Raw genomic sequence first — 27,927 nt, forward strand, 5'->3', positions numbered from 1 at the left:
TTAAAAAGTACTTTGGTGTCAAAAAGTCTGAAATTCAGAACTTAGTACGAATGTAGGCAAATTTTTAAACTTCCTTATAAAATCGGTATAATAATAATAGAATTGCATAAAAGATTACAAAGATTAAATGAGATTACTTATATGAAAGTGTAAAATAGAAAAGTATAGCTAGATATACAAATGCATATGGACATAGAGATATAGATACATAGCTATACATAGTCATTTATTCACTTAGCAAATGTTTATTGAGCTTCATTCATAGTCCATGCATAGTAATGAACATACAAATGAGATTCCTGCATTCATAGAACTTGCATTCCCATGAATAAAAAAGACAGTAAGCAAAAATAAAATCATGTAGTAATAAATGTTCTAAAATAAATAAAGTGAAGTGAGATGACAGAGTATGATGGGAATTGTTCTTTCTGGTAGAGTAGACTCTGGGTATTTGAAAGTGGCATGAAAACATAGATCTGTTTGAAGTGAAGGAAGAAGTCATGTGTATATTTGTTAAAATTTTTCACAAGATGAAACAGCAAGTGCCAAACCTTCCTGATGTCCTCCTGAATAGCGAAACTCAGTAGAGATAGAATTATATGAGAAAAGGTAACAGTGCTAGAAATTTTTGACAGAAGCAAGGACATACTAAACCTTGTAGACAATCAGCAATACATTTGATTTAGTGTGAGGTGCAGTGTGAGGAGACCAGAGGCTTTTGAGCCGGGGAGTTTAACATGATTTATGTTCTAAATAGTTGGGTTTTTTAGTGCAGTGTGAGGTGACCAGAGGCTTTTGAGCCGGGGTGCAGTGTGAGGTGACCAGAGGCTTTTGAGCCGGGGAGTTTAACATGATTTATGTTCTAAATAGTTGGGTTTTTTATGAAGATGATATTGAGTGTTGTCTTATAAATTTATCCATTGCCTTCTTCCTTAGAAGTAACAACTCAAATATAGACACTTTTCAACTCACATATGAACCATTACAACAGCTTTGTAGATTACTTTTCTTTAGGTTCTTGTTCTTCTAACCTTGAACAGCTAGTAGGATTCTTCTCAGATGCTATTGTATCATCAATTTCCAGTTTAATAACTCTCAGTGGCTTCCCCTTTCCTGATACTTTATATTATACTGGTTGGGTTATAGCTTTAAATTTTTTCTTCAGATTGCTTCATCTGAGTGTGCTTTGATTCCATAGAATTACTTAAACAGAAGCTGAGTGGATATTTCTTGTAGGAATTTCTCAATAGTCTGCTTCTAATTTAGGAAAATTTTCTGATGTTTAAAATGGTACATTTATGATCCAAACTAACACCATAGCTATGCCTATTTCTATCCTAGATATTTCTCTGTATGTGTAGCATCAGAGAAGAAAGAAGGAAGAGAGACAGACAGGGCCTATTCTATTTTAGCCCCAAATCATATTTTTTTTAAAAATAATCTTATTGGTTTGAAATTATTGTGAATTTAAACTTCAGACCTTCAGGAGTGCCTGGGCAGCTCAGTCAGTTAAAGCTCTGCCTTTGGCTCAGGTCATGATCTCAGAGTCTTGGGATCCAGTCCCTAGTCAGGCCCCCTGATTAGCAGGGAGCCTGCTTCTCCCTCTCTTCCCCACTTGTGCTCTTTCTTGCTATCCCTGTCACTATCTCTGTCTCTCCCTCTCAAATAAATAAATAAATAAAATCTTTAAACTTCAGACCTCCCTACATACTACTTAATAAGTAGAAATGTTAAAAGCACATTTTTTTCCATTAAACATATTGGATCTGCTTCAAGGTCTTGCTCCCTCATCTCTATTCCTATTTAATATTGTATGCAATGAAAAGATATTCCATAAAGAATAAAAACTGAACAAATTAGTAATGATATTATCTTTTTAAAAAAGATTTAATTGAGAGAGAGAGAGAGAGAGAATCTTCAAGTAGACTCACCAAACTGGGCTTAATCCCAAGACCCTTAGATCATGACCTGAGCCAAAATCAAGAGTCTACCACTCAACGAGATGAGCCACCCAGGCACCTGATGTGTTTATTATCAAATTCATTTGTATATTTATGAAAGTACCAGTAAGCTCACAACTGGTTAAGTAGATGTGTACCTTTCTTTAAGAAGTTCTTCAATTCCAGGGGCATAGACACTTTTTTGATAGTTCCTTAGTATATTTAGTTCATAAAATGAAGATATATCTGTATTTATATCTATATCTATATCTATATCATCTATATCTATATCTATCTCCATATATCTATATTGAACAGATAGGTCAAGATTAGATTGGAGATCCAGTCATCATTTACTAGCTACAGAGAAAAATACAAATCACCCACAGATCTCTATTTCCCAAAGCCTTCAGATTTTTCTTTGAGGACATCTCTCTTCCATTTGTAGACATAAAGTTTGAAGCAGATTGACAATAATCACAACTTCAGAGAGAGTCCTTTGCCAATATAATCTGAAAACCCCAACCCTTTATCAAGGTAATTAAAAGTTAATATGATCCAAGGTGACTCGGAGTGAAAATGAATGTTTTTGTTTAGTGACTGGGGGAATGATCCTCTTTCTCCCTTTCTAGTCAGGTATGTAAGTAATCCTGGAGAGCTTTGATGATGATAATTTTACCAAAAGGGAAGCTAGGTTTAGAATTAAGATATCGTAGAGAGTAAAGTTTAAGACTGTGACTGGGTCTTTTGTGACATCATTCATTCCATCAAATTGATCCTGAGGACCATCACATCTAAGACTATCCAACCACAAGCTGGTTAATTCTGTTTTCTGTTTCTTAATTTTCTGTAATTATTAGTAATTCTATGACATTGAACAAGCTACTTAATCACCTTGAATCTTAGTTTCTGTTCCAAAACATAGGGATTCCAGAGCATCTACAATAATTAGCACAGCACAAAGAATAGAACATTAATAAAGGAAATAGCATAGTCTTCACAATTTGATTTCAAAAATCCTCTAAAGCATAAGAGCTGGCATAATGTGAGAGTACCAGTAGGAAATGGCTCCATTTATAGACCAATGCTGATGACAAATGTGCTCTGTAAACAGTGAAATCCAAAGCTGTAAAATCAAAGGATTTTCAACTGTAAGTTTTGTTTCCATCACAACCTCCTGTGTATATAGATTCTAGGTTTACTTAAGTATTTAGCATCAAACAAAGCAGTCAAACAAATTTTTCAACATCATTATTATAAGGGGCAAATTAAAGTGATTCTTGGTCCTTGGTGCTGAGGAGTTAATATTTGATAATTCACTGCTCCTTTACTTACTATGAAGAATAGTGATAACTTACAGAATTGAGAAGGCACTTATACTTTGAAACCATTAGACCTATTCTCTACAAAATATTGTTTTTCCTTTTTTTGAACTTAAATTACTAAATACTAACCAAATACTTTCTATGTATCAAATCATCTGCTAGGTGATATGCTAGCTAGGAAACTAGCTATATAAACATACAAAATCACATGAAAACTTGATTAACACCTCATTTAAGCAATAATTTGAGATGAGAATAGAAAGTACAAAGAAACACATATAACAATACTATTCTGCTAAAAATCAGATCACATTTGGTATGAATCACCTAAAAGTAATACCATATAAAATTATGAGTTTATTTTCTTGAATGTACCAAAATTATGGGAAAGATAAGGAATTGAATGGAATATATTAAAAGAATATTGCTTAACACAAAGATAATTTTAATACTAAAGTCATATTTGTTTCCAATATTTAATTCTTTTTTTTGTGTTATCTAAAATATCTAAATAGATACAACATTTAAAATATAAAAAATATCAAAAAGGGAGACAGAACATGAAGACTCCTAACTCTGGGAAACGAACTAGGGGTGGTGGAAGGGGAGGAGGGCGGGGAGTGGGGGTGACTGGGTGACGGGCACTGAGGGGGGCACTTGACGGGATGAGTACTGGGTGTTATTCTGTATGTTGGCAAATTGAACACCAATAAAAAATAAATTTATTATTAAAAAAATAAATAAATAAAATATAAAAAATATATAAATGCAAATATAACTAAAAAAGGAAAAATTATCATTATTCATCCTCAAAGTATTAAGTTTTGATATTTTCATATCCCTATAAAACCTCACTATATTTTATGTCATTCATAAAACTGTATAGTCAAACTTCTAATCATTAACCCCTATTCATATGAGGTATTTTTTAAAAATTTGTTTTGCTTCAATTTCCTTAGTTTTCTTTTTTCTTTTTTTCTTTTTTTTTTTTTTTTGAGAGGGATAAAGAATAACCTCCAGTGATTTCTTAATCCTATTCTACTACAAGAAGTTATACTATCTCATTATAACATTACAGCTCATTTTTGGTCATTCTGTAGAAATTGCTTTTGACAGCCTCTTTTCATATACTTAGTGAATTTTGAAATCAGTTAAAATCTAGAATTTCTATTATTAGTTTCCCATTTTTAATATTTTTACGATGCTAATATATTAATATTCTCCCTGAGTAGATTACTGAGTAACACAAAATACATTATTCTATGAATGTTGGCAGTTTGTCTTCTACATCACTGAAATAGTTTCCTGAGTAAATGTATTATAATAAAGAAGAATTAACAATGAAGATAAAACTATAGGGAAAAGTGTTTTTATTAACTTTTTTATTATTTTTAACTGTTTTTATTAACTGTTTTGAGTTCTGTTAAAAAATAACTGTAATAAAAAAGAATTAGAAGTTAAAGGTAAATGAAATCAACCATAAATATTAATTTATCTGTAGTTAAATAAGAAATTTAATATGTTCTATTTTGCCATAAAAAATCCAAAAAGGAATAATTTCTCCATGTATGCTTCCATTTAGAGCATATAGTTAAAGGAATATAGATTCAATACTTAAGACTATTGAAATAAATCAATATAATTTTGGATACTTCTCCCAAGTTATTTCCTCACTGTCTTTCAAAAACAGTTGTCATTCTCTACACCATTCTTTCCCCTCCTTTAGAGTCTCCATGATTCCTAGTACATTACACTTTATTTGAAATTACTAATGTTGTGAAGATAATAGACAATGGGGAGATATCATGGAATGTTGGCCACATTTATGATTCCTGAGGATACTGTAAACCTTAGTAAGTTTAAACTGGACTACTGACTTATTGGCAGTCAATATAAAATATAACAATGCATTTTTTCTATTAAAATTATCCATCAATGTAATGCACACTTGGTGAACTATAGTTAGCGTTGATATGTGGTACCTATGAATGTTCTTTTTTTTTTTTAACAAAAAGACTACATTTATTGAAACTTATCAATCCAGCTTTCCATCTATCTAAAAGAATAATTTCATAGGTACCTTTAGGAGAAACATATCCTTCCAAGCACAGTTACTAGGTTGTAGCATCTTTTGACTCAAGCTTTCTTCATGTCCTCTATGGGGAATTACTACACAGTCATAATTATGCTAAGCTAATGTTAATAATATTACCACATGTCCAATTCCTATTATGTAACATAATCATAAATATCTAATTTCAAAATAAGCTATATTTGTAACTTGTTATATTTATCATTCAGTTCAAATCTCAAAAGTCTTACATCCATCCCATAATGAAAATGCCCATTCTTTATATAACTGAGATGTCTGTATTATCTCTGATAAAAAAATTAAACACATTAGGAACTTTATTTTGCTTGTGAAATTTTATCAGTAAAGATGCCATCAAACTAATGAAACCCATGAGCTTTGTATTATTTATTAAGGCTTGTGCAGATACCTTAGACTTTTCTGGGCTTAGCCCATTCTTATGATTTTACCACTGTATGAATTCTCTGATGTACAGTGAGTTGTGACTTCTGAATGAATGCTTTCCCACATACAGCACACCGATAGGGTTTCTCCCCAGTATGAATTCTCCGATGTACAACAAGGTCTGACTTCTGGGAAAAGGCCTTTCCACATTCAGCACATACATATGGTTTCTCTCATGTATGAATGCGCTGATGCCCTGGGAGGTGGGACTTCTGAGAGAAGACTTTTCCACATTCACTACATACATAAGGTTTTTCTCCTGTGTGAATTCTCTGATGTCCAATGAGGTGTGACTGCTGACAGAAGGCTTTTCCACATTCACTGCATTTATAAGGTTTCTCTCCAGTATGCGTTCTCTGATGTATGATGAGCTGTGACTTCCGGGAGAAGGTCTTCCCACATTCAGTACATTCATAAGGTTTCTCCCCAGTATGAATTATCTGATGTATAATGAGTTCTGACTTTCTGCTGAAGGCTTCCTCACACTGAGCACATTTGTAAGGTTTCTCCCCAGTGTGAATTCTTTTATGTATAATGAGGTGGGACTTCTCACAGAAGGCTTTCCCACATTCAGTACATTCATATGGCTTCTCTCCAGTATGAGCTCTATGATGTATAACCAGCTGTGACTTCTGGGAGAAGGCCTTCCCACATTGATTACATTCATAAGGTTTCTCTCCAGTGTGAATTCTCTGATGTATAATGAGGGGTGACTTCTCACAGAAGGCTTTCCCACAGTCACTACATTCATATGGTTTTTCTCCAGAGTGAACTCTCTGATGTATAATGAGGGATGATTTCTGAGAGAAAGCTTTTCCACATTCAGAACATTCATAAGGTTTCTCCCCAGTATGAGTTCTCTGATGTACAATGAGATGTGACTTCTCACTGAAGGCTTTCCCACATGTACCACAATCATATGGTTTCTCTCCAGTATGAATTCGTTGATGTATTAGGAGTTGTGACTTTTTTAGAAAAGATTTTCCACATTCAATGCATACACAGGTCTTCTCTCCAGTTTCATTATTCACATTTTGAATAAGAGATTGTTTATTGCTGATAATTTTTCCACATTGACTACCTTCACAGTGTTTCACCCCATTCTGATTTTTTTCATGTTTAGAATAGGAAGAAATAAGTGTACTCCCACATCCAAAATTCTCATCAGTGTTTTTTCTTGCATAACCCCTAGTACAATGAAATAACTTTATATTAGGTTCCAAGCTCTTTTCAAATGAGTTACATTTACACAGTCTTTGTTTTGAAGCATCTAGGTCTGTGTAGTCATGAAATAGTTTTCCTAATGCCTTAAATGAATAGCCAGACTCTTCAACAGCTGTTTTATGTTTGATGGCCATGACTTGCCTGAGAAGTCTGTTTTGATTTTCCTGATCTCTCTCCACCTGGTCATCATCCTGCCAGACCTTAAAAATGGAGTACAATGAACAATCTCTTGTTACACTTTCCAATATCTCCTTATGGAAGGAAACACCTCCAAGCATATCCAATTGAGGATTTTCGAGTCTATTCTCCCTCTCTGGATAGATCCAATTTGGTATGTCTCTCTTTATGATCCATGGCTCTTCTCCTTGTTCCAACTTTGAGATGACATCTGGTTTGGAAACTGGATGTCCCAATGAGACCAGGTGGCTGAAGTTCTCCAGCATCACATCTCTGTATAGGGTCCTCTGAGCAGGATCCAGTTGCTGCCACTCCTCCTTGGTGAAAGCTACAGCCACATCCTCAAATGACAATGGACCATGAGACTTGGTCATTTTCTGTTTTTCTTCCAAAAGAGCAGAGGTGTGAGGAATCAGGACTGATATATCTCTAGGAGCCATTTACCAGTCTGGTAAATTCTTCTCAGTCCCAGGATGGGTCACACAGAGAAGACTGAACTCATTCACAAGAAGTGAGTATTCCCATGAAAGGTAGATAGTTTCCTATAGGGTTATCCCAGGCTTGTTCAAAATCAACCTGGAAGGAAAACCATCAATGCTCCTCTCTGGACATCAAACTTTAGATTTGTTTGCTCTCACATTCGAAGGACGTTTTCTTCCTTGAGGACGCGAGGGATCCAGGGTGATGGGAGGTTTGAGAAAACATCTGAGGTGGGGCTTCACCTTGGGGGCGGCCTCGGACCCAACACTCATCCCACAGACATCCCATCAGAACGCATAAGCCTCCAATTACTGACTCCCGCAGACCCCCGCCCCAGTATTAACCCCAGACTTCCTCATGACCCAACCCATAAATCCCTCTTCTGACCCCCAGGCTCAATTATCAGCTGAATGTTCTTAAGAGAGTAGATCCTAACAGTTTTTATCACAAAGAAAAATATTTTTTTTCCTTTTGCTTTTCTTTCTTTCTTTCTTTCTTTCTTTCTTTCTTTCTTCTTCTTTTTTGCTATATATATAGGAGATGGTGGATGTTAACCTAAACTTATTGTAGTAATTATTTCACAATAATTATGAATTATGCTATACACCTTAAACTTACCAATTGCTGCATGCAACTATATCTTAATAAAAGTGGAAAACAAATTATATACATTGAAAAATTGCACTCCCCTCACATAAAAAAATATCCAGCGAAATCTTATTTATTTTGGTAAATACATAAAATTATCTAGTTCCCAGAGAAGAAATTAAGGGGGTGTTTTTCAAAGTTTTAATTAAGGTATCTTTAGTATTAATAAGAATAGATGCACTGTATTTATATTATCCAAAATATTGTTTAGCACACAAATAAAAGATGATGCTGTGCTTTGGCAATTATTTGAGTCAATTTCAGGTTATAAGGTGAATGTACTAAATACCATTAAATATAGTGTGTTTTCCCTTTGTCTTGATTAATTCAAATGTAAGTTGTAACTTAATCATAGAGTTTAGAAAATATTGAATAATAAAAGACAAATACATATAGCTAAAGAGGGAGTCAATAATGTCAAGATATCAGTTATTTTCATATCAATCAATATACAAAGAGATAGTCTCTCTCTTATATGTTTGATTCTTTATTAATAATTAGTTCTGATGTTTTATTATTGCCTTTATGTCAAAAAAGTAGTTGCTACACATGACTTGTTACTCACAAAAATGAGAGGGAGAAAGAGAGAAAGAACATTAAAGTCACCATACTCACACACACTTTTTTCTTAGGCTTCCTCAGCTTGTTGCATGAAATGTTTAAGAGAAGCTGAAGACACCTTAGCAACACAGAAGCACATGTTTCAGCTCCTCAATCACATCTACCAGTTGACCTTCCCCTGCAACCTGCCATACTGCATCCTATCTTGAACTACTATTGCACAGCTTGAAAGGATTTACATATGAAAGAAGATACTGTGTATTTAGCTGGTAGAAAGCCAGGTATTCAGTTAGAAACAATAAAAGTATTGAATGAAACACAGTATCTGCCTGGAAGACAGTCCTGCTTTTGTGTGTTGTGAATTAATCCACAGAGATCTTTGCCTTCCTAGAGAGTACTGGGTTTAATATTTGTAACATCAGATCATAACGTTCAATATTTTTAAAAAATATATATGCTTGATTTAATTTGTACAAAAGCTATATAATTCTTGCACTGAAGTCAATCCAGAGCATTTTTGAGGTGAAAACTGATTGTATCCATCCATTCATTCATTCAGCCATGATATTTATGAAGTGCCTGCTACTGTGCTTGGTATGAGAATATAGCAGTGAATGAAAGAGTTAAATATTGTGTATTTTCCTAAAGTTTATATTCTAGACAATGGAGACAGTCACCAAACAAATAGCAGAGTCATAATAAATGGTATGTTCAGTAGTGATAAGTACCATGGAAGATAAAACAGAAAGTAAGGGACATGAAGAGTGGAACAAGGATGTTATAAATAGATTGCTACAGAAAATCTCTGTTTAAGATGATGTCTAATTATTCTGACAGAAGGACAAGAAGGAAAGAACCATGCGTGGCTGGGTCCAGGGCAGCTGGGGTAAATGAAGCAGGGAGTACAGTGGTGGAAGTATCCACAGTGTGTACAATAAAAGTAAAAAGGTGGACAGAGGGCTTGGAAAAGATTGAATAAGGGAGTACATTAGTAAATAATATCTGAGAGGCAATGTGGAGGCCAGATCTGTAGGCCATTGTAAACATTTTGGCCTTTCTGAAAGGTGATATGAGAGTCACTGGAAGTTTTAAGAAGTTGAGTAATATGATTAAACCTATGTTTTGAAATGATTACTCCAGTGCTTTATTGAGCTAAGACTGTGGAGGAGGGAATGGATGGGAAAGGATTAAAAGAGGGACACCAGCCAGGAGTCTGTTGCAGGTGGTTAAGGCCAACACGGTAGCTGTAGACATGGTGTGAGGTCATCAGATTCAAGTTACTTTTTTTTTTTCAAGTTACATTTGAAAGTTGCCAGTGAGTGTGGGGTGTGACACAAGAGAGTAGTGAAGATTTGGGGATTTTGGAAAATAAAGTATGAATTACCAGCAACAGAAATGGAAAATACAGGTGGGGCAGATTTTGGGGAAATTTCATTTACTGTTTTTGAACATGTTTATCATGAAATACCCATTAGTGTTCAAGTGGAAATACAGGGTAGGCAATTTGATACGTGAGGCTGGATTTCAGGAAAGACCTGAGAAACAAGAAGTGTGAATTTAAGTAGAATGAGACTATAGATAGTACTTAAACACTTCAGCACTGTCCTGTAAAGTGGTAGATGTACAAAGTGGTAGATGATCTACACCTGTACAAGTGGTAAATGATCAAAGATCAAGTTTTAGAAACTCAGAACATTACAATCAGCTCTAAAAATACCTGCTAATCTCACTCCTCATAGGATCATATCCAAAATGTGCCATTGTTATGAAATGTGATTAGCATAGAACTGAGTTTTTGTGTGACTCCTTTAATCATTGTGTTAAAATTTGAACCAGGTGGGTTCAAATAACTAGTAATAACTGGATATTTTGACAATTTTTTGTGGCTATTAATTTGTCTTAAGAATCAAAGGGTTAATGAAATAAGGACATATCCTTAGACCTTAATACAATATATTCACTTCAGATGGTTACCAGAGGAAATGGCAGGATGAGTGGTGAGGGTTAAGGAGGCAGGGGATTGTATAGAAGTGTTTAATAATTAAATTCTATACTTGAAACCAGGATTACACTGTGTGGTAACTAACTGGAATTTAAATAAAAACATGAAACTTAAAAGAAAAAAAAGAGATTAGGTTTACCTAAAAAAAAGGTGACAGATGCCACATCCTAGAGTATGAGCTGAGACCCTCACTAACAAACAGATGTTGCTCATGTTCTAGATGTTGCTGGAAGAAATATTAAGCTATTTTTTCTTTCTATAGATTACACAGAAAATATTGTTAAAATTGTCGTCACGAGGGGAGAACCTCAATGAGTAAATCCGGTTAACTAATTGGAATTTAAATTTAAAAAATTAGATGGCCAATCATTTGCCTCTTTTGTAACTTAGAAATAAAATGTCTCAATAAATATTCCTATTAAGTATTAAATATAATGCATTACTTCTAGTAATATTAGGTGCCATTTTGTATAATTTGTTTATATTTCTCACAAAGCCACTATTGCCTCCTTCAAGGATCGACACTGAAAATGTTTTATATATCTTATATTATCAAAATCATACAAACTTTCAATATTATTTTATAAATCGAAAAATCTATGAACTAAAATGGTGAAATTTCTATTTGCTGACACTAGATGGCGGTAGAACACTTTATAAAAGGTAGGACACCATCTAAATCAACAAAGTTCAAAGAATCAATTAAAATAAAATGGAAACAAAATGCCCAGAGAGTAAATGTATATTAATTTTTAATTCAGTACTATATTTTTGGAACCAATTCTTACAAAATTGGTTATTAGCACCTGGCAGGAATAACTCCTTAAATTTTATTTTATTTTTGTTTACTTTCGTTTTTCTTCTTTTTTAAATTTTTGTTTGAATTCAATTTAGTTAACATACACTGTATTCTTAGTTTCAAGGGTAGAATTTAGTGATTTATCAATTGTGTATAAGACCCAGTGCTCATTACATAAATGTCCTCCATAATGCCCATCGCCCTTTCCCCCACCGACCTCCTACTCCTTAAATTTTAAATAAATTCTGATTCTGATCACAGTTCATGAGACTTAAACCCATTTTTCCTCCTCTTGCCCCAGTTACTTACCAGAATGTTCTATCAAAGTTTTGTAACAAGTATAAGATGGAGAAACCTCTGATGATTAGGGATTTACAATGCTTTTGTGATAATATTTTCACAAAAGACACATGAATTGGGGTAAATTATACATTAATAATGTGGAAAGGTAGATCTTTAAGCTGTGATAAGAGCACAATGTTTTTGGCAAGGCGAATCATAATGAAATAAAAATGATCATTTAAGTAGTTTTAAGTAGTTTTAAGCCACATGCAAACATATCTGGGAAGTAGTAGTCATTTATTTTTCAAAAATGATTCAAGCAAAGATTTTAATCAATTTTTTGAACCACAAGTATCTCAGTGCAAATCACTTATAACTTCTTTATTATGTAAACCTATAAAGATTAAATGACTAGCTCTTTATTGCTGGAAGAGGAGGACTGGTCAAATGTTCATTCAAAAACACCATTTCTGATATTTCCAATTCACTGTCCTCATGTTATGAGTTTATCTTTTGATATCCAGCACTTTATTTGTCTAGGGAAATAAACAGCATAGCCAACGTCTGGATATGTGTATTGCAGTTCATATTAGATTATTGTAAGTATACGTTCAACATAAATGAAACTATCCCTAAGGCACTGCCATTGTTCTGTGCTCTACGTCCACATAAGGTTAAGACATACCATTCACTTTTTACAAAAACTGCATGGCTATAATATAGGGTACTTGACTTACTGCTTATGGTGTCTCTTTCTTTTCTTTTTTTTTTAATCAATTAATTTTTTTCTTTTTTTTTTAATAAATAAACTTTTTATTGGTGTTCAATTTACCAACATACACAATAACACCCAGTGCTCATCCCGTCAAGTCTCCCCCTCAGTGCCCGTCACCCACTCACCCCCAACCCCCGCCCTCCTCCTCTTCCACCACCCCTAGTTCGTTTCCCAGAGTTAGGAGTCTCTATGTTCTGTCTCCCTTTCTGATATTTCCCACACATTTCTTCTCCCTTCCCTTATATTTCCTTTCACTATTATTTATATTCCCCAAATGAATGAGAACATATAATGTTTGTCCTTCTCCGATTGACTTACTTCACTCAGCATAATACCCTCCAGTTCCATCCACGTTGAAGCAAATGGTGGGTATTTGTCGTTTTTAATGGCTGAGTAATATTCCATTGTATACATAAACCACATCTTCTTTATCCGTTCATCTTTCGTTGGACACCGAGGCTCCTTCCACAGTTTGGCTATTGTGGACATTGCTGCTAGAAACATCAGGGCGCAGGTGTCCCGGGGCTTCATTGCATCTGTATCTTTGGGGTAAATCCCCAACAGTGCAATTGCTGGGTCGTAGGGCAGCTCTATTTTTAACTCTTTGAGGAACCTCCACACGGTTTTGCAGAGTGGCTGCACCAGTTCACATTCCCAACAGTGTAAGAGGGTTCCCTTTTCTCCGCATCCTCTCCAACATTTGTGGTTTCCTGCCTTGTTAATTTTCCCCATTCTCACTGCTGTGAGGTGGTATCTCATTGTGGTTTTGATTTGTATTTCCCTGATGGCAAGAGATGCAGAGCATTTTCTCATGTGCGTGTTGGCCATGTCTATGTCTTCCTCCGTGAGATTTCCCTTCATGTCTTTTGCCCATTTCACGATTGGATTGTTTGTTTCTTTGCTGTTGAGTTTAATAAGTTCTTTATAGATTTTGGAAACTAGCCCTTTACCTGATACATCATTTGCAAATATCTTCTCCCATTCTGTAGGTTGTCTTTTAGTTTTGTTGACTGTATCCTTTGCTGTGCAAAAGCTTCTTATCTTGAAGAAGTCCCAATAGTTCATTTTTGCTCTTGTTTCTTTTGCCTTCGTGGATGTATCTTGCAAGAAGTTACTGTGGCCGAGTTCAAAAAGGGTGTTGCCTGTGTTCTCCTCTAGGATTTTGATGTAATCTTGTCTCACATTTAGATCTTTCATCCATTTTGAGTTTATCTTTGTGTATGGTGCAAGAGAGTGGTCTAGTTTCATTCTTCTGCATGTGGATGTCCAATTTTCCCAGCACCATTTATTGAAGACACTGTCTTTCTTCCAATGGATAGTCTTTCCTCCTTTATCGAATATTAGTTGACCATAAAGTTCAGGGTCCACTTCTGGGTTCTCTATTCTGTTCCATTGATCTATGTGTCTGTTTTTGTGCCAGTACCACACTGTCTTGATGACCACAGCTTTGTAGTCCAACCTGAAATCTGCCATTGTGATGTCCCCAGATATGGTTTTCTATTTTAAAATTCCCCTAGCTGGGATCCGGGGTGGCGCAGTGGTTTGGCGCCTACCTTTGGCAGAGGACACGATCCTGGAGACCCAGGATCGAATCCCACGTCGGGCTCCCGGTGCATGGAGCGTGCTTCTCCCACTGCCTGTGTCTCTGCCTCTCTCTCTCACTGTCTGCCTATCATAAATAAATAATTTTAAAAAAATTAAAAATAAATAAATAAAATAAAATTCCCCTGGATATTCAGAGTCTTTTCTGATTCTACACAAATCTTAAAATAATTTGTTCTAACTCTCTGAAGAAAGTCCATGGTATTTTGATAAGGATTGCATTAAACGTGTAAATTGCCCTGGGTAACATTGACATTTTCACAATATTAATTCTGCCAATCCATGAGCATGGAATATTTTTCCATCTCTTTGTGTCTTCCTCAATTTCTTTCAGAAGTGTTCTATAGTTTTAAGGGTATAGATCCTTTACCTCTTTGGTTAGGTTTATTCCTAGGTATCTTATGCTTTTGGGTGCAATTGTAAATGGGATTGACTCCTTAATTTCTCTTTCTTCAGTCTCATTGTTAGTGTATAGAAATGCCACTGATTTCTGGGCATTGATTTTGTATCCTGCCACACTACCAAATTGCTGTATGAGTTCTAGCAATCTTGGGGTGGAGGCTTTTGGGTTATCTACGTAGAGTATCATGTCATCAGCGAAGAGGGAGAGTTTGACTTCCTCTTTGCCAGTTTGAATGCCTTTAATGTCTTTTTGTTGTCTGATTGCTGAGGCTAGGACTTCCAGTACTATGTTGAATAGCAGTGGTGAGAGTGGACATCCCTGTCTTGTTCCTGATCTTAGGGGAAAGGCTCCCAGTGCTTTCCCATTAAGAATGATATTTGCTGTGGGCTTTTCGTAGATGGCTTTTAAGATGTCGAAGAAAGTTCCCTCTATCCCTACACTCTGAAGAGTTTTGATCAGGAATGGATGCTGTATTTTGTCAAATGCTTTCTCTGCATCTAATGAGAGGATTATATGGTTCTTGGTTTTTCTCTTGCTGATATGATGAATCACATTGATTGTTTTACGAGTGTTGAACCAGCCTAGTATCCCAGGGATAAATCCTACTTGGTCATGGTGAATAATTTTCTTAATGTGCTGTTGGATCCTATTGGCTAGTATCTTGTTGAGAATTTTTGCATCCATGTTCATCAGGGATATTGGTCTGTAATTCTCCTTTTTGGTGGGGTCTTTGTCTGGTTTTGGAATTAAGGTGATGCTGGCCTCATAGAACGAATTTGGAAGTACTCCATCTCTTTCTATCTTTCCAAACAGCTTTAGGAGAATAGGTATGGTTTCTTCTTTAAACGTTTGATAGAATTCCCCTGGGAAGCCATCTGGCCCTGGACTTTTGTGTCTTGGGAGGTTTTTGATGACTGCTTCAATTTCCTCCCTGGTTATTGGCCTGTTCAGGTTTTCTATTTCTTCCTGTTCCAGTTTTGGTAGTTTGTGGCTTTCCAGGAATGCGTCCATTTCTTCTAGATTGTCTAATTTATTGGCGTATAGCTGTTCATAATATGTTTTTAAAATAGTTTGTATTTCCTTGGTGTTGGTAGTGATCTCTCCTTTCTCATTCATGATTTTATTAATTTGAGTCTTTTCTCTCTTCTTTTTAATAAGGCTGGCTAATGGTTTATCTATCTTATTAATTCTTTCAAAGAACCAACTCCCGGTTCTGTTGATCTGTTCCACAGTTCTTCTGGTCTCGATTTCGTTGAGTTCTGCTCGAATCTTTATTAACTCTCTTCTTCTGCTGGGTGTAGGATCTATTTGCTGTTTTTTCTCTAGCTCCTTTATGTGTAAGGTTAGCTTTTGTATTTGAGTTCTTTCCAGTTTTTGAATGGATGCTTGTATTGCGATGTATTTCCCCCTTAGGACTGCTTTTGCTGCATCCCAAAGATTTTGAACGGTTGTATCTTCATTCTCATTAGTTTCCATGAATCTTTTTCATTCTTCCTTAATTTCCTGGTTGACCTTTTCATCTTTTAGCAGGATGGTCCTTAACCTCCACGTGTTTGAGGTCCTCCCAAACTTCTTGTTGTGATTTAGTTCTAATTTCAAGGCATTATGGTCTGAGAATATGCAGGGGATGATCCCAATCTTTTGGTATCTGTTCAGACCCGATTTGTGACCCAGTATGTGGTCTATTCTGGAGAAAGTTCCATGTGCACTTGAGAAGAATGTGTATTCAGTTGAGTTTGGATGTAAAGTTCTGTAGATATCTGTGAAATCCATCTGGTCCAGTGTATCATTTAAAGCTCCCGTTTCTTTGGAGATGTTGTGCTTAGAAGACCTATCGAGGGTAGAAAGAGCTAGATTGAAGTCACCAAGTATAAGTGTATTATTATCTAAGTATTTCTTCACTTTGGTTATTAATTGGTTTAAATATTTGGCAGCTCCCACATTCGGGGCATATATATTCATGATTGTTAAGTCCTCTTGTTGGATAGATCCTTTAAGTATGAGATAGTGTCCCTCTTCATCTCTCACTACAGTCTTTGGGGTAAATTTTAGTTTATCTGATATAAGGATGGCTACCCCTGCTTTCTTTTGAGGACCATTCAAATGGTAAATGGTTCTCCAACCTTTTATTTTCAGGTTGTAGGTGTCCTTCTGTCTAAAATGAGTCTCTTGTACACAGCAAATAGATGGGTCCTGCTTTTTTATCCAGTCTGAAACCCTGCGCCTTTTGATGGGGTCATTAAGCCTGTTCACATTCAGAGTTACTATTGAAAGATATGAGTTTAGTGTCATCATGATATCTATTCAGTCCTTGTTTTTGTGGATTGTTGCACTGAACTTTTTCTTAAAGGGGAATTTTAAGATTCCCCCTTAAAATTTCTTGCAGAGCTGGTTTGGAGGTCACATATTCTTTCAGTTGCTGCCTGTCTTGGAAGCTCTTTATCTCTCATTCCATTTTGAATGAGAGCCTTGCTGGATAAAGTATTCTTGGTTGCATGTTCTTCTCATTTAGGACCCTGAATATATCCTGCCAGCCCTTTCTGGCCTGCCGGGTCTCTGTGGAGAGATCTGCTGTTACCCTAATATTCCTCCCCATAAAAGTCAGGGGTTTCTTGTCTCTTGCTGCTTTAAGGATGTTCTCTTTATCTTTCAAATTTGCAAGCTTCACTATTAAATGTCGAGGTGTTGAACGGTTTTTATTGATTTTATGGGGGGATCTCTCTATTTCCTGGATCTGAATGCCTGTTTCCCTTCCCAGATTAGGAAAGTTTTCAGCTAGGTTTTGTTCAAATACATATTCTGGCCCTCTGGCCCTTTCGGCGCCCCCGGGATTCCCAATTAAACGTAGGTTTTTCTTCCTCAGGCTGTCGTTTATTTCCCTTAATCTGTCTTCATGGTCTTTTAATTGTCTGTCTCTTTTTTCCTCAGTTTCCCTCTTTGCCATCAACTCGTCTTCTATGTCACTCACCAGTTCTTCCACCTCGTTAACCCTCGTCGTTAGGACTTCTAGTTTGGATTGCATCTCATTCAATTGATTTTAATTTCTGCCTGATTGGATCTAAATTCTGCAGTCATGAAGTCTCTTGAGTCCTTTATGCTTTTTTCTAGAGCCACCAGTAGCTGTACAATAGTGCTTCTGAATTGGCTTTCTGACATTGAATTGTAATCCAGATTTTGTAACTCTGTGGGAGAGAGGACTGTTTCTGATTCTTTCTTTTGAGGTGAGGTTTTCCTTCTAGTCATTTTGCTCAGTGCAGAGTAGCCAAAAGCAAGTTGTATTGGGAAAAGGAGGAAAAGAGAGAGAAAGAAGGAAAGAAAAGAGAAAAAGAAAAAAGAAAAAAGAAAAAAAGAAATAAAAAAGAAAAAATGAAGAAAAAAGAAAAAAGAAGAAAAAGAGAAAGAAAAAGAAAGGAAAAAAGGGGTTGGGGAAGGAAACAAATAAAAAAGCAAAACAAAACAAAACAAAACAACAACAAAATAAAAGAAAAGAAAAAAAAGAAAAGAACCACGGGGGAGTATCTTCTGATTCTGTGTACTTTAAGTCCCTTGGCTTCCCCTGGAACTTGTCCGTCTCGCTGGTCTTCTGGGGGAGGGGCCTGTTGTGCTGATTTTCAGGTGTTAGCAGTTGGGGGAGCTGCTCTGCCCCTGCCTGGTGCAGGGCTCCGTGGGGGTTGTTTACCCCGTGAGGCCCCAGGAGCAACAGCCCCAGTGGCGGGGCCAGCTCTGGAGCCCTGGAGTCAGCCCCCGCAGTAGCTCCAGAGCTCTCGGTCTGCAGGGCCTGGAGGCTCCGGGCGGGGCCGCTGATCTGCTCAGCTGGGGCAGGAGCGTCCTTGGGCCCTGGGCCCTCCCGGCCTCTGCCTGTCCCGGGGGAGGCCGGATCCTGGGCTGTATCTGGGCGCCCTGTGCTCCGGGGCCTGCGCTGTTGGATTCGCGCTCCCGCCCCGCAGCCCCCTCCGCGGAGCCGCCCCCGAGCCCCCGAGCTGCTCCGGGTCCCGCCGCCCACGCTGCAGCCCTTAGGGAGCTCGTCGCACTCTCCCGGGGCGCAGGTGTCTGTTAGTGTCCCCGGGAGCCCGAGGCCATCCCCGCCCTCCTGGATCCTGCTCCCACTCCCCGCGAGCCCCTTTCCCCCGGGAAGGTCGGTGCAGCTCCTGCTCCTCCGGGACGGGGCTCTCCTGTCCTGGGGACACTCGCCCCGGCCTCAGCCCGGCTCCCCGCGGGGCCCCTCCCCCTTGGAGGCCTTTTGTGTCTTTATTTCTTTTTCCCCGTCTTCCTACCTGATAGAAGTGCGATCTCTTCTCACTGTAGCATTCCAGCTGGTCTCTCTTTAAATCTCAGGCCGAATTCGTAGATTTTCAGGATGATTTGAAGGTTATCTAGGGAATTTGGTGGTGACAGGTGACTTGGGGACCCTACTCTTCCGCCGTCTTGCCCCTCCTCCCGGTCTCCTTATTTTCAATAGAAGTACACAAAGTCAAAATGAGTGAGACAATACAGCACTCGGAAAAAGAAAACTAAAATTGAGGAATTCAATTAATACATGCCAATACAGTCACTACAAAGTCAGGAATAAATTTCAAATGGAACATATTATATTTGATTATCACTGTTAGTACTATTTCACCATAGTAGTACCACATAGACTTTCTTGTAATTGCCACCTGTTTTTATAGAATCAATCATTTCCCTAAGTGCAATACCTGGAACTCTGGAATTTAAAAAGTTCTATTAACAAAAACTTTGTTGGGGGCGCCTGGGTATCTGTCAGTTAAGCATCTGCCTTCAGCTCAGGTCATGATCTCAGGGTCCTAGGTTCGAGTTCCACTTCAGGCTCCCTGCTCAGGGGAGAGTCTGCTTCTGCCTCTCCTTCTGCTGCTCTCTCTGCTTGTGCTCTCTCATGCTGTCTCTCAAATAAATAAATAAAATTATAAATAAATAAATAAATAAATAAATAAATAAATAAATAAATGCAAGCTTTGCTGTAAAGGTATGAAAACTCTGCACTGTCTACACCCAAGTGTCTCTATCACACAATATTTGTGACTCACAATATATATTAGCACATTAACAGAAACATTTAAAAAGCCTGTTGAATTCTATTTTAGGCCACTAGACAACTTGTTTTAACCCTAGAACTTATTTTTATAGAACACATTTTTGTTCTAATGGCCTTATTTTTGTCTTAATCCTCAACCTGTTATGTTCTCCTCAAATTAAATCACAGCACTTCTATCTACGTCCTCAGGAGTCATTTGTGAATATTTAATTCTTTAAATATTTAACTTCTGAATATGTCATAGCATTGTATTTGTCACTCACACTATGTTCTTGGTATGCCATTTTCTTCACATTTCCTCACTATCTCAAGATAAAAATTTTAAATGCATATGTGAAAACAAAATCTGAGTCTTGACTACAATCCATATTTAATATGATTTTTATGTTATGTGATCTAAACACCATAGATAGTTACTAACATAAACACAAGTAACTGGGGGCACCTGGGTGGCTCAGTCAAGTTAAGCATCTGCTTTCAGCTCAAGTCATGATCGCAGGGTCCTGGGTTCAAGCTTCCTATTGGGTTCCCTGTTTAGTGGGGAGCCTGCATCTCCCTCTCCCACTCCCACTTCCACTCTCACTCCCCCTGTTTGTGCCCACACTCTCTGTCAAATAAATAAAATCTTTAAAACAAAACAAGTGGAGTTCCCTAAGGTTGGGAAATATTCAGCCCTCAAAAATTTATTCCTCTAACAAAGCACAGCATAAAACACCTTTCCTTCAGTAAAAGATTTTCTAATACACTGATCTTGGTTCTGCCAGTAAGTTTCCCTCAACACATACCCCTGCACTCACTTCATATAATTTAGGCAACAAATCAGGAGGCTTAGGAGGCATTGTGATCTGAAACAGATTTTCACAGTAAATTTATCATGAATTTACTATTTATATCTCATTACTTTTAGAAACTAGTTTAGGCAAATGGCAATACAATTCACATATTCAATACCACTGTTAAAACATCAAGAACCATGAGGATATTTTTTAAAGTTAATTATCAAAGCCTAACATGAATAAATAATGTCTAATTTAATTAATTGTTTCATTTGGGAATATAAAATATTTGGTTTTAATTTTTTACTTTATATATATATATTTTTTTCTTATTGAAGTTCGATTTGCCAACATATAGTATAACACCCAGTGCTCATCCCATCTAGTGCTCTCCTCAGTGCCCATCACCGGTTACCCCAGGCCCCGCCCACCTCCTCTTCTACTTCCCCTTGTTCATTTCCCAGAGTTGGGAATCTCTCATGTTTTGTCATCCTCTCTAATTTTTCCCACTCATTTTCCCGCCTTTCCCCTATAATCTTTTTCAGTATTTCTTATATTCTCTGTATGAGTGAAACCATATAATAATTGTCTTTCTCTGATTGACTTACTTCACTTACTCACTCCAGTTCTATCCACGTCAAAGCAAATGATGGGTATTCGTCCTTTCTGATGGCTGAGTAATATTCCATTGTATACATAGACCACATCTTCTTTATCCATTCATCTTTCGATGGACACCGAGGCTCCTTCCACAGTTTGGCTACTGTGGACATTGCTGCTATAAACATTGGGGTGCAGGTATCCCAGCATTTCACCATATCCATATCTTTGGGGTAAATCCCCAGTAGTGCAATTGTTGGATTGTGGTATAGCTCTATTTTTAACTCTTTGAGGAACCTCCAGTTTTCCATAGTGGCTGCACCAGTTCACATTCCCACCAACAGTATAAGAAGGTTCCCTTTTCTCCACATCCTCTCCAACATTTGTTGTTTTCTGTCTTGTTAATTTTCCCCATTCTCGCTGGGATGAGGTGATATCTCATTGTGGATTTGATTTGCATTTCCCTGATGGCAAGTGATGTGGAGCATTTTCTCATGTGCTTGTTGGCCATGTCTGTCTTCCTCTGTGAGATTTCTGTTCAGGTCTTTTGCCCATTTCATGATTGGATGGTTTGTTTCTTTGCTGTTGAGTTTAATAAGTTCTTTATAGATCTTGGATACTAGCCCTTTATCTGATATGTCATTTGCAAATAACTTCTCCCATTCTGTAGGTTGTCTTTTAGTTTTTTTGACTGTTTCTTTTGCTGTGCAGAAGCTTTTTATCTTGATTAAGTCCCAAATATTCATTTTTGCTTTTGTTTCCCTTGCCTCCATGGACGTATCTTAGAAGAAGTTGCTGTGGCCAAGTTCAAAAAGGGTGTTGCCTGTGTTATCCTCTAGGATTCTGATGGAATCTTGTCTCACATTTAGATCTTTCATCCATTTTGAGTTTATCTTGTGTATGGTGTAAGAGATCTTGTTTCATTCTTCTGCACGTGGCTGTCCAATTTTCCCAGCACCATTTATTGAAAAGACTGTCCTTTTTCTGGTGGATATTCTTTTCTGCTTTGTCGAATATTAGTTGACCATAGAGTTGAGGGCCTATTTTTGGAGAAAAAAGTAAAACTTTTATTTATTTTTTGCATGTGTATGGGGGTGGGGTTCTAAAAGAAATTTACAACACATCTCTTCATTTGCTAGGTCTAGATCATTTTAATGGGGAATGCATTCATAGCAAATAGGGAAACTATTTCTAAGCCTGTAGAAAATCTCATTATAAGTACTCACAAAGCATTTCAAGTTTGCCAAATCACTGAGGATCTAATTTCTTCACTGTCTCTGCAGGATTTATTGTGAGTCTTAAGACTCTTTCAACAACCACAGGATTTTCTTTTTTATTCCAAACTCAGTGTTTCTTTGGCATTTTAATTCTCTTAAAAATCTTTTATGCTTCTCATCTATTTGTTCCCAGTTAGCTCTAAGTGCCAGGAGTCATGCCCAAAGCTCTTTTTTAGACATATATTTCAAATATGACTTATTTTATGTCTTTTTTTCTTCCCATGGCTTTCCCTCCACCAAGTCTGGGCTTACCTGAAGCAAAGGGATTACTTCAATCTGATGTTTACCTCAAGGCCAGGTCACACAGCTCAACTGGGGAATCTCACAGATCTCAGGTCGTTCTTTTTTTATATTTTTTTAAATTTAAATTCAATTTGCCAACATATAGTATAACACCCAGTGCTCATCCCATCAAGTGCCCTCCTCAATGCCCATCACCCAGTTACCCTAACCACCCACCCACCTCCCCTTCTGAAACCCTTTGTTTGTTTCCCAGAGTTATGAGTTTCTGATGTGTCTCCCTCTCTAATTTTTCCCACTAAGTTCCCCTCCTTTCCCTTATTATCCCTCTCAAAGACCTTGTTTATAATTCACATCTATTATTTTTGTTTGGAGAAAAGCAATGGGCTTTTAAAAGTCAAAAGAGTTTAAAATATATGGACTTTCTCTAGCCCTTTTTATCTCTGCTTACAAACTGGCCCAAGATTTTCTGATCTCTATCTTGTAATACATCATCCAAGGAAGATTCCAGGAGGCAATGAGTAGGGATGCAGGCTAAATACCTATGCTCTGCTTTCCAGGTTACTGTCTGTGACAGTTTTACCCAGAGGTTTTGGTTGCATAACTTGGATCACCACATTTCTAGCCATTGATAGAGGTTTCTTCACCACTCAATACCCACCAATAGCAACCGCTTAAAGTTGCTCTTTCAGAATTGTTAAATAAGCAATTTACCATTCTTAGAGGCATAACATCACTAACGTTACTTCTAAGTCAAATAATATTACAGTATAAATAGGAATAGGAGGAGCTATTTTCCACAGAGTTATTCATAAATGTGGGTTCTATTTCTGTAATATTCCTATAAGAAAAGTTATTCACTGGGTTTTTATAGCATCTGGACAGAGGAGTTAGGGGGCAGTGGGTAGAGGGAAGGAGAATCAAAGAGCGCTTAACTGTTCAACCTACATAAATCACACATTACTTCCATCACATCCATTTATAGTGCATTACTAAGAAATAAACATGTGGCCCTATTCACATGTAAAGTTCCCATACAATATCATCTAACCATGGGCTGTAAAGGGAGCAGCCAGCTGGTTACATGTCCAGCCTTGGAGCTCCCTTTACCCTAGAACCTGGCAATGCATGGAAGCAGCTGTCAACAGTTCTCTTAGGGAGAGGCAGTCCCCGGGAGTGCGGGTCCAGCAGCACAGGATCTTGGATCTGAGGGCGCCAAAGAGGACAAAGCCTGAGATCCTCCATTCCCTCTGAGACAAGTGAAAGCAGGGAGGGCATGGAAAAGAAAGAACTCTCCTGCTGCTGGGAACCCGGCAAGTTGTGCAGATCAGTGCACCCACACCTGCCCCCAGGAGCATCTAGGCCGTTATGGACTTGGAGACTGCAGTTAGTTACTTGCAGTGAACTCGACTCCAGAGCTGGAAATCTGGCTGCCACCATTTTTTTTTCTCTTCTTTTCACCTTGCACCTGGGAGAGATAGGGCCTCTAGGGAGCAAAGGCCTCACAGGATAAACAGCTCATACTGAGCCCAGCACCTGGCAATGGGTGGGGCACTTCTGCCCAGGCACAGACACCTGAGAATCAGTGCACCAATCCCCACCCCCAGAAGAACTGCTGGAAGAACAAGGGAAAAGCAAGTGCTGCTGAACAAGCAGCACTGACTGGAAAGTTTCAGGACTGAGGGAAAATAGTCTGTAGACTAGAAGGTCTTTTTTTTTCTTTTCATTTTTTTTTCCATTACAAATCATTTTTGTATCAAGTTAAATATTTCCAACATTTATTCTCTTTTCCCATCTTAACTACAATATTTTACAAACTCTTCATTTTTAAGCTTTTTCCTTTTTGACTTTCATATTTCTACAATCACATGTCTTCGATATCTTTTTCACTTCTGGATTCCCTTCAACGTGTTCAATTTAATTTTGGTAGATATATGAGATATTGGTTTGTGTTTTTTTGTTTTTTTCTGACTTATTTTGTTTTGCAGTGGTGGAAGTTAGTACCTTCTAAAACACGACCAAAATACACCCAGAACAGAGTGGAACCAGCTAACCTTGTTGGTTCATTCTGTGAGACTATATTCTCTCTTCCTTTCCATTCTGTCCCCCTCTTTTATCCTGTTTATGGTTTGTGGCTGATATTGGGTCTTTGCTGGTTTGGGATTGAGCATCTTCTAATATACAGAACAAAATACACTCAAAACCAAGAGGATCACCTTGTAGGTGCCATCAGGGAGACTATATTCTCTCTCTACCCCCACTTCCTCACCACCATCATTGCTCCTTTTTTTTGCCCTTTTTTTTTCTTTTTCTTCTTTTTTGTTTTTATTTTTAAATTTTTACTACTATGTTTTAAAATTTGTATTTCACTTTGTTTGATTTGTTTGATTTTGTTCTGCTCTTTTTTCTTTTATTTCCTGGCCTCTGACCTCTTCGGAATCATCTAGGCTGTATTTTACATAGGTCGTGGTTGATATTTTTGACTCTGCTCACTCATACAGCCACTCTGCACTGAACAAAATGACTAGAAGGAAGAATTCACTATAAAATAATGAGCTGGAAGCAATACTCTTTGCCACAGAGTCACATAATATGGATTTAAATACGATGTCAGAAATTCAATTCAGAAGTACAATTATAAAGTTACTGTTGGGCAGAAGTGCTTCCGGAAGCCGCCGGTGCCAGAACTAATTCAACTATGAGAATCTCTCTTCTTTACCACAACTTCCGGTGCGGCCTCTCTTTACATGGGGGTGGCCCTGGTCTTCAGGAGCCATTGCCACTTGGAGAATTGGACATTTCCTCTGATGAATTTATTCTGGATGAAGTGGATGTTCACATTCAGGCATATCTGGAGGATGAGTTAGTAAAGGAAGCTCTTAAAACGGGTGTGGATCTCCGTCACTATTCAAAGCAGGTTGAGCTGGAGCTACAGCAGATTGAGCAGAAATCCATTCGAGATTATATCCAGGAGAGTGAGAACATAGCGTCTCTCCACAACCAGATCACAGCCTGCGATGCTGTTCTTGAGCACATGGAGCAGATGTTGGGAGCTTTTCAGAGTGACCTCAGCTCTATTAGCTCTGAGATCCGGACACTGCAGGAACAGTCAGGAGCCATGAATATTCGGCTTCGAAACCGCCAGGCAGTTCGGGGAAAACTTGGGGAACTTGTCGATGGTCTGATAGTGCCCTCTGCTCTGATCATGGCCATTCTGGAGGCACCAGTGACAGAGCCCAGGTTCCTGGAGCAGCTGCAGGAACTGGATGCCAAGGCGGCTGCAGTCCGAGAGCAGGAGGCTAGAGGCACAGCGGTTTGTGCTGATGTCAGAGGCATACTTGACGGGCTACGGGTGAAGGCGGTGACGAAGATCCAAGAGTTCATCCTTCAGAAGATTTATTCCTTCAGAAAACCAATGTCCAACTATCAGATCCCCCAGACGGCCCTGCTCAAGTACAGGTTCTTCTACCAGTTTCTGCTGGGCAATGAACGGGCAGCGGCAAAGGAGATCAGGGATGAGTATGTGGAAACGCTGAGCAAGATCTACCTGTCTTACTATCGCTCTTACCTAGGGCGGCTCATGAAAGTGCAGTATGGGGAAGTTGCCGAGAAGGATGATCTAATGGGTGTGGAAGACACAGCAAAGAAAGGATTCTTCTCAAAGCCTTCCCTCCGCAGCAGGAACACCATCTTCACCCTGGGGACCGTAGGTCTGTCATCTCCCCCACTGAAATGGAGCCCCCCATCCTGGTGCCCCACACTGCTCAGCGGGGAGAACAGAGGTATCCATTTGAGGCCCTCTTCTGCAGCCAGCACTACGCCCTCCTAGACAATTCTTGCTGTGAATATCGTTTCATCTGTGAATTCTTTGTTGTATCCGGCTCGGCTGCACATGATCTCTTCCATGCTGTCATGGGTCGCACCCTTGGCATGACCCTGAAACACCTGGAGTCCTATCTCACAGACTGCTACGATGCCATTGCTGTTTTGCTCTGTATCCACATCGTCCTCTGGTTCCGTAACATTGCAATGAAGAGGGATGTTCCTGCCCTGGACAGGTACTGGGAGCAAGCGTTTGCCTTGCTGTGGCCACGGTTTGAGCTGATCCTGGAGATGAATGTCCAGAGTGTCCGAAGCACTGACCCTCAGCGCCTAGGGGGGCTGGATACTTGGCCCCACTATATCACGCCCGATATGCAGAGTTCTCGTCTGCTCTTGTCAGCATCAATCAGACAGTTCCCAATGAACGGACAATGCAGCTGCCAGGACAGCTACAGGTGGAGGTGGAGAATTTTGTCCTCCAAGTGGCAGCTGAGTTCTCCTCAAGGAAGGAGCAACTTGTGCTTTTGATCAACAACTATGACATGATGCTGGGCGTGCTAATGGAGCGGGCTGCAGATGACAGCAAAGAGGTTGAGAGTTTCCAGCAGCTGCTCAATGCTCGGACACAGGAATTCATTGAAGAGTTGTTGTCTCCCCCTTTTGGGGGTCTGGTGGCATTTGTGAAGGAAGCCGAGGCTTTAATTGAACGTGGACAGGCTGAGCGACTTCGAGGGGAAGAAGCCCGGGTTACTCAACTGATCCATGGCTTTGGTAGTTCCTGGAAATCATCAGTGGAGTCTCTGAGTCAGGATGTAATGCGGGGTTTCACCAACTTCAGAAATGGAACCAGTATCATCCAGGGAGCTTTGACCCAGCTGATCCAGCTCTATCATCGCTTCCACCGGGTACTCTCTCAGCCCCAGCTCCGAGCTCTCCCTGCCCAGGCAGAGCTTATCAACATTCATCACCTTATGGTGGAGCTCAAGAAGCACAAGCCCAACTTTTGATGCGCCAGACCCTGGGATCCACCCACCTTCTCCATGGACTTCTGTACCCCATCCCAGACTCTTCTTCACCTGGGGTTTCCTTAACAGTTGTCTACCTGCCTCCCAGGTCCTTGACATGCCTCACCCTGCCTCATCAGAATAAGCTGGATCACCTTGTTTTCGGGTTCCCAGGACCACTCCCCCCGGGCTTCCAAAAGCCTTTATCATTTCCCTGATTTCACCACCCCCTCCCCCACACCCAAGTTCTCTTCCCCCAGTAAAATCTTCACTGTCTCAGTCTCTGGTTTTCTCAACTCTTGTCACCATGGCCTGAGGTGCAACACCTCAACTCTTGGAATTGGTGGCAAGGCAAGTCATTGATTTTTTTTCCCCCTTTCACTCAGTGATTTCTTTTCTGT

At 38.6% G+C, this 27,927-nt stretch overlaps 1 protein-coding gene, 1 long non-coding RNA gene and 1 pseudogene across 3 annotated transcripts in view; 2 read left to right on the plus strand and 1 right to left on the minus strand.

Moving 5' to 3' along the window:
- The window catches only part of LOC144289000 (uncharacterized), a 231,355-nt gene that overhangs the window by 80,347 nt on the left and 123,081 nt on the right, over nucleotides 1–27,927 (plus strand). The gene's annotated exons all lie outside the window — the stretch shown is intronic.
- On the minus strand, nucleotides 5,795–7,939 carry LOC144288997 (uncharacterized). Its single transcript, XM_077857174.1, is given in 1 exon segment — nucleotides 5,795–7,939. A coding segment is annotated over 1 exon segment (1,848 nt). The 5' UTR covers nucleotides 7,643–7,939.
- LOC144288993 (vacuolar protein sorting-associated protein 52 homolog pseudogene) lies at nucleotides 25,392–27,795 on the plus strand (annotated as a pseudogene).

The sequence above is a fragment of the Canis aureus genome, chromosome 18 (genome assembly GCF_053574225.1).
Source record: "Canis aureus isolate CA01 chromosome 18, VMU_Caureus_v.1.0, whole genome shotgun sequence".
NCBI lineage: Eukaryota > Metazoa > Chordata > Mammalia > Carnivora > Canidae > Canis > Canis aureus.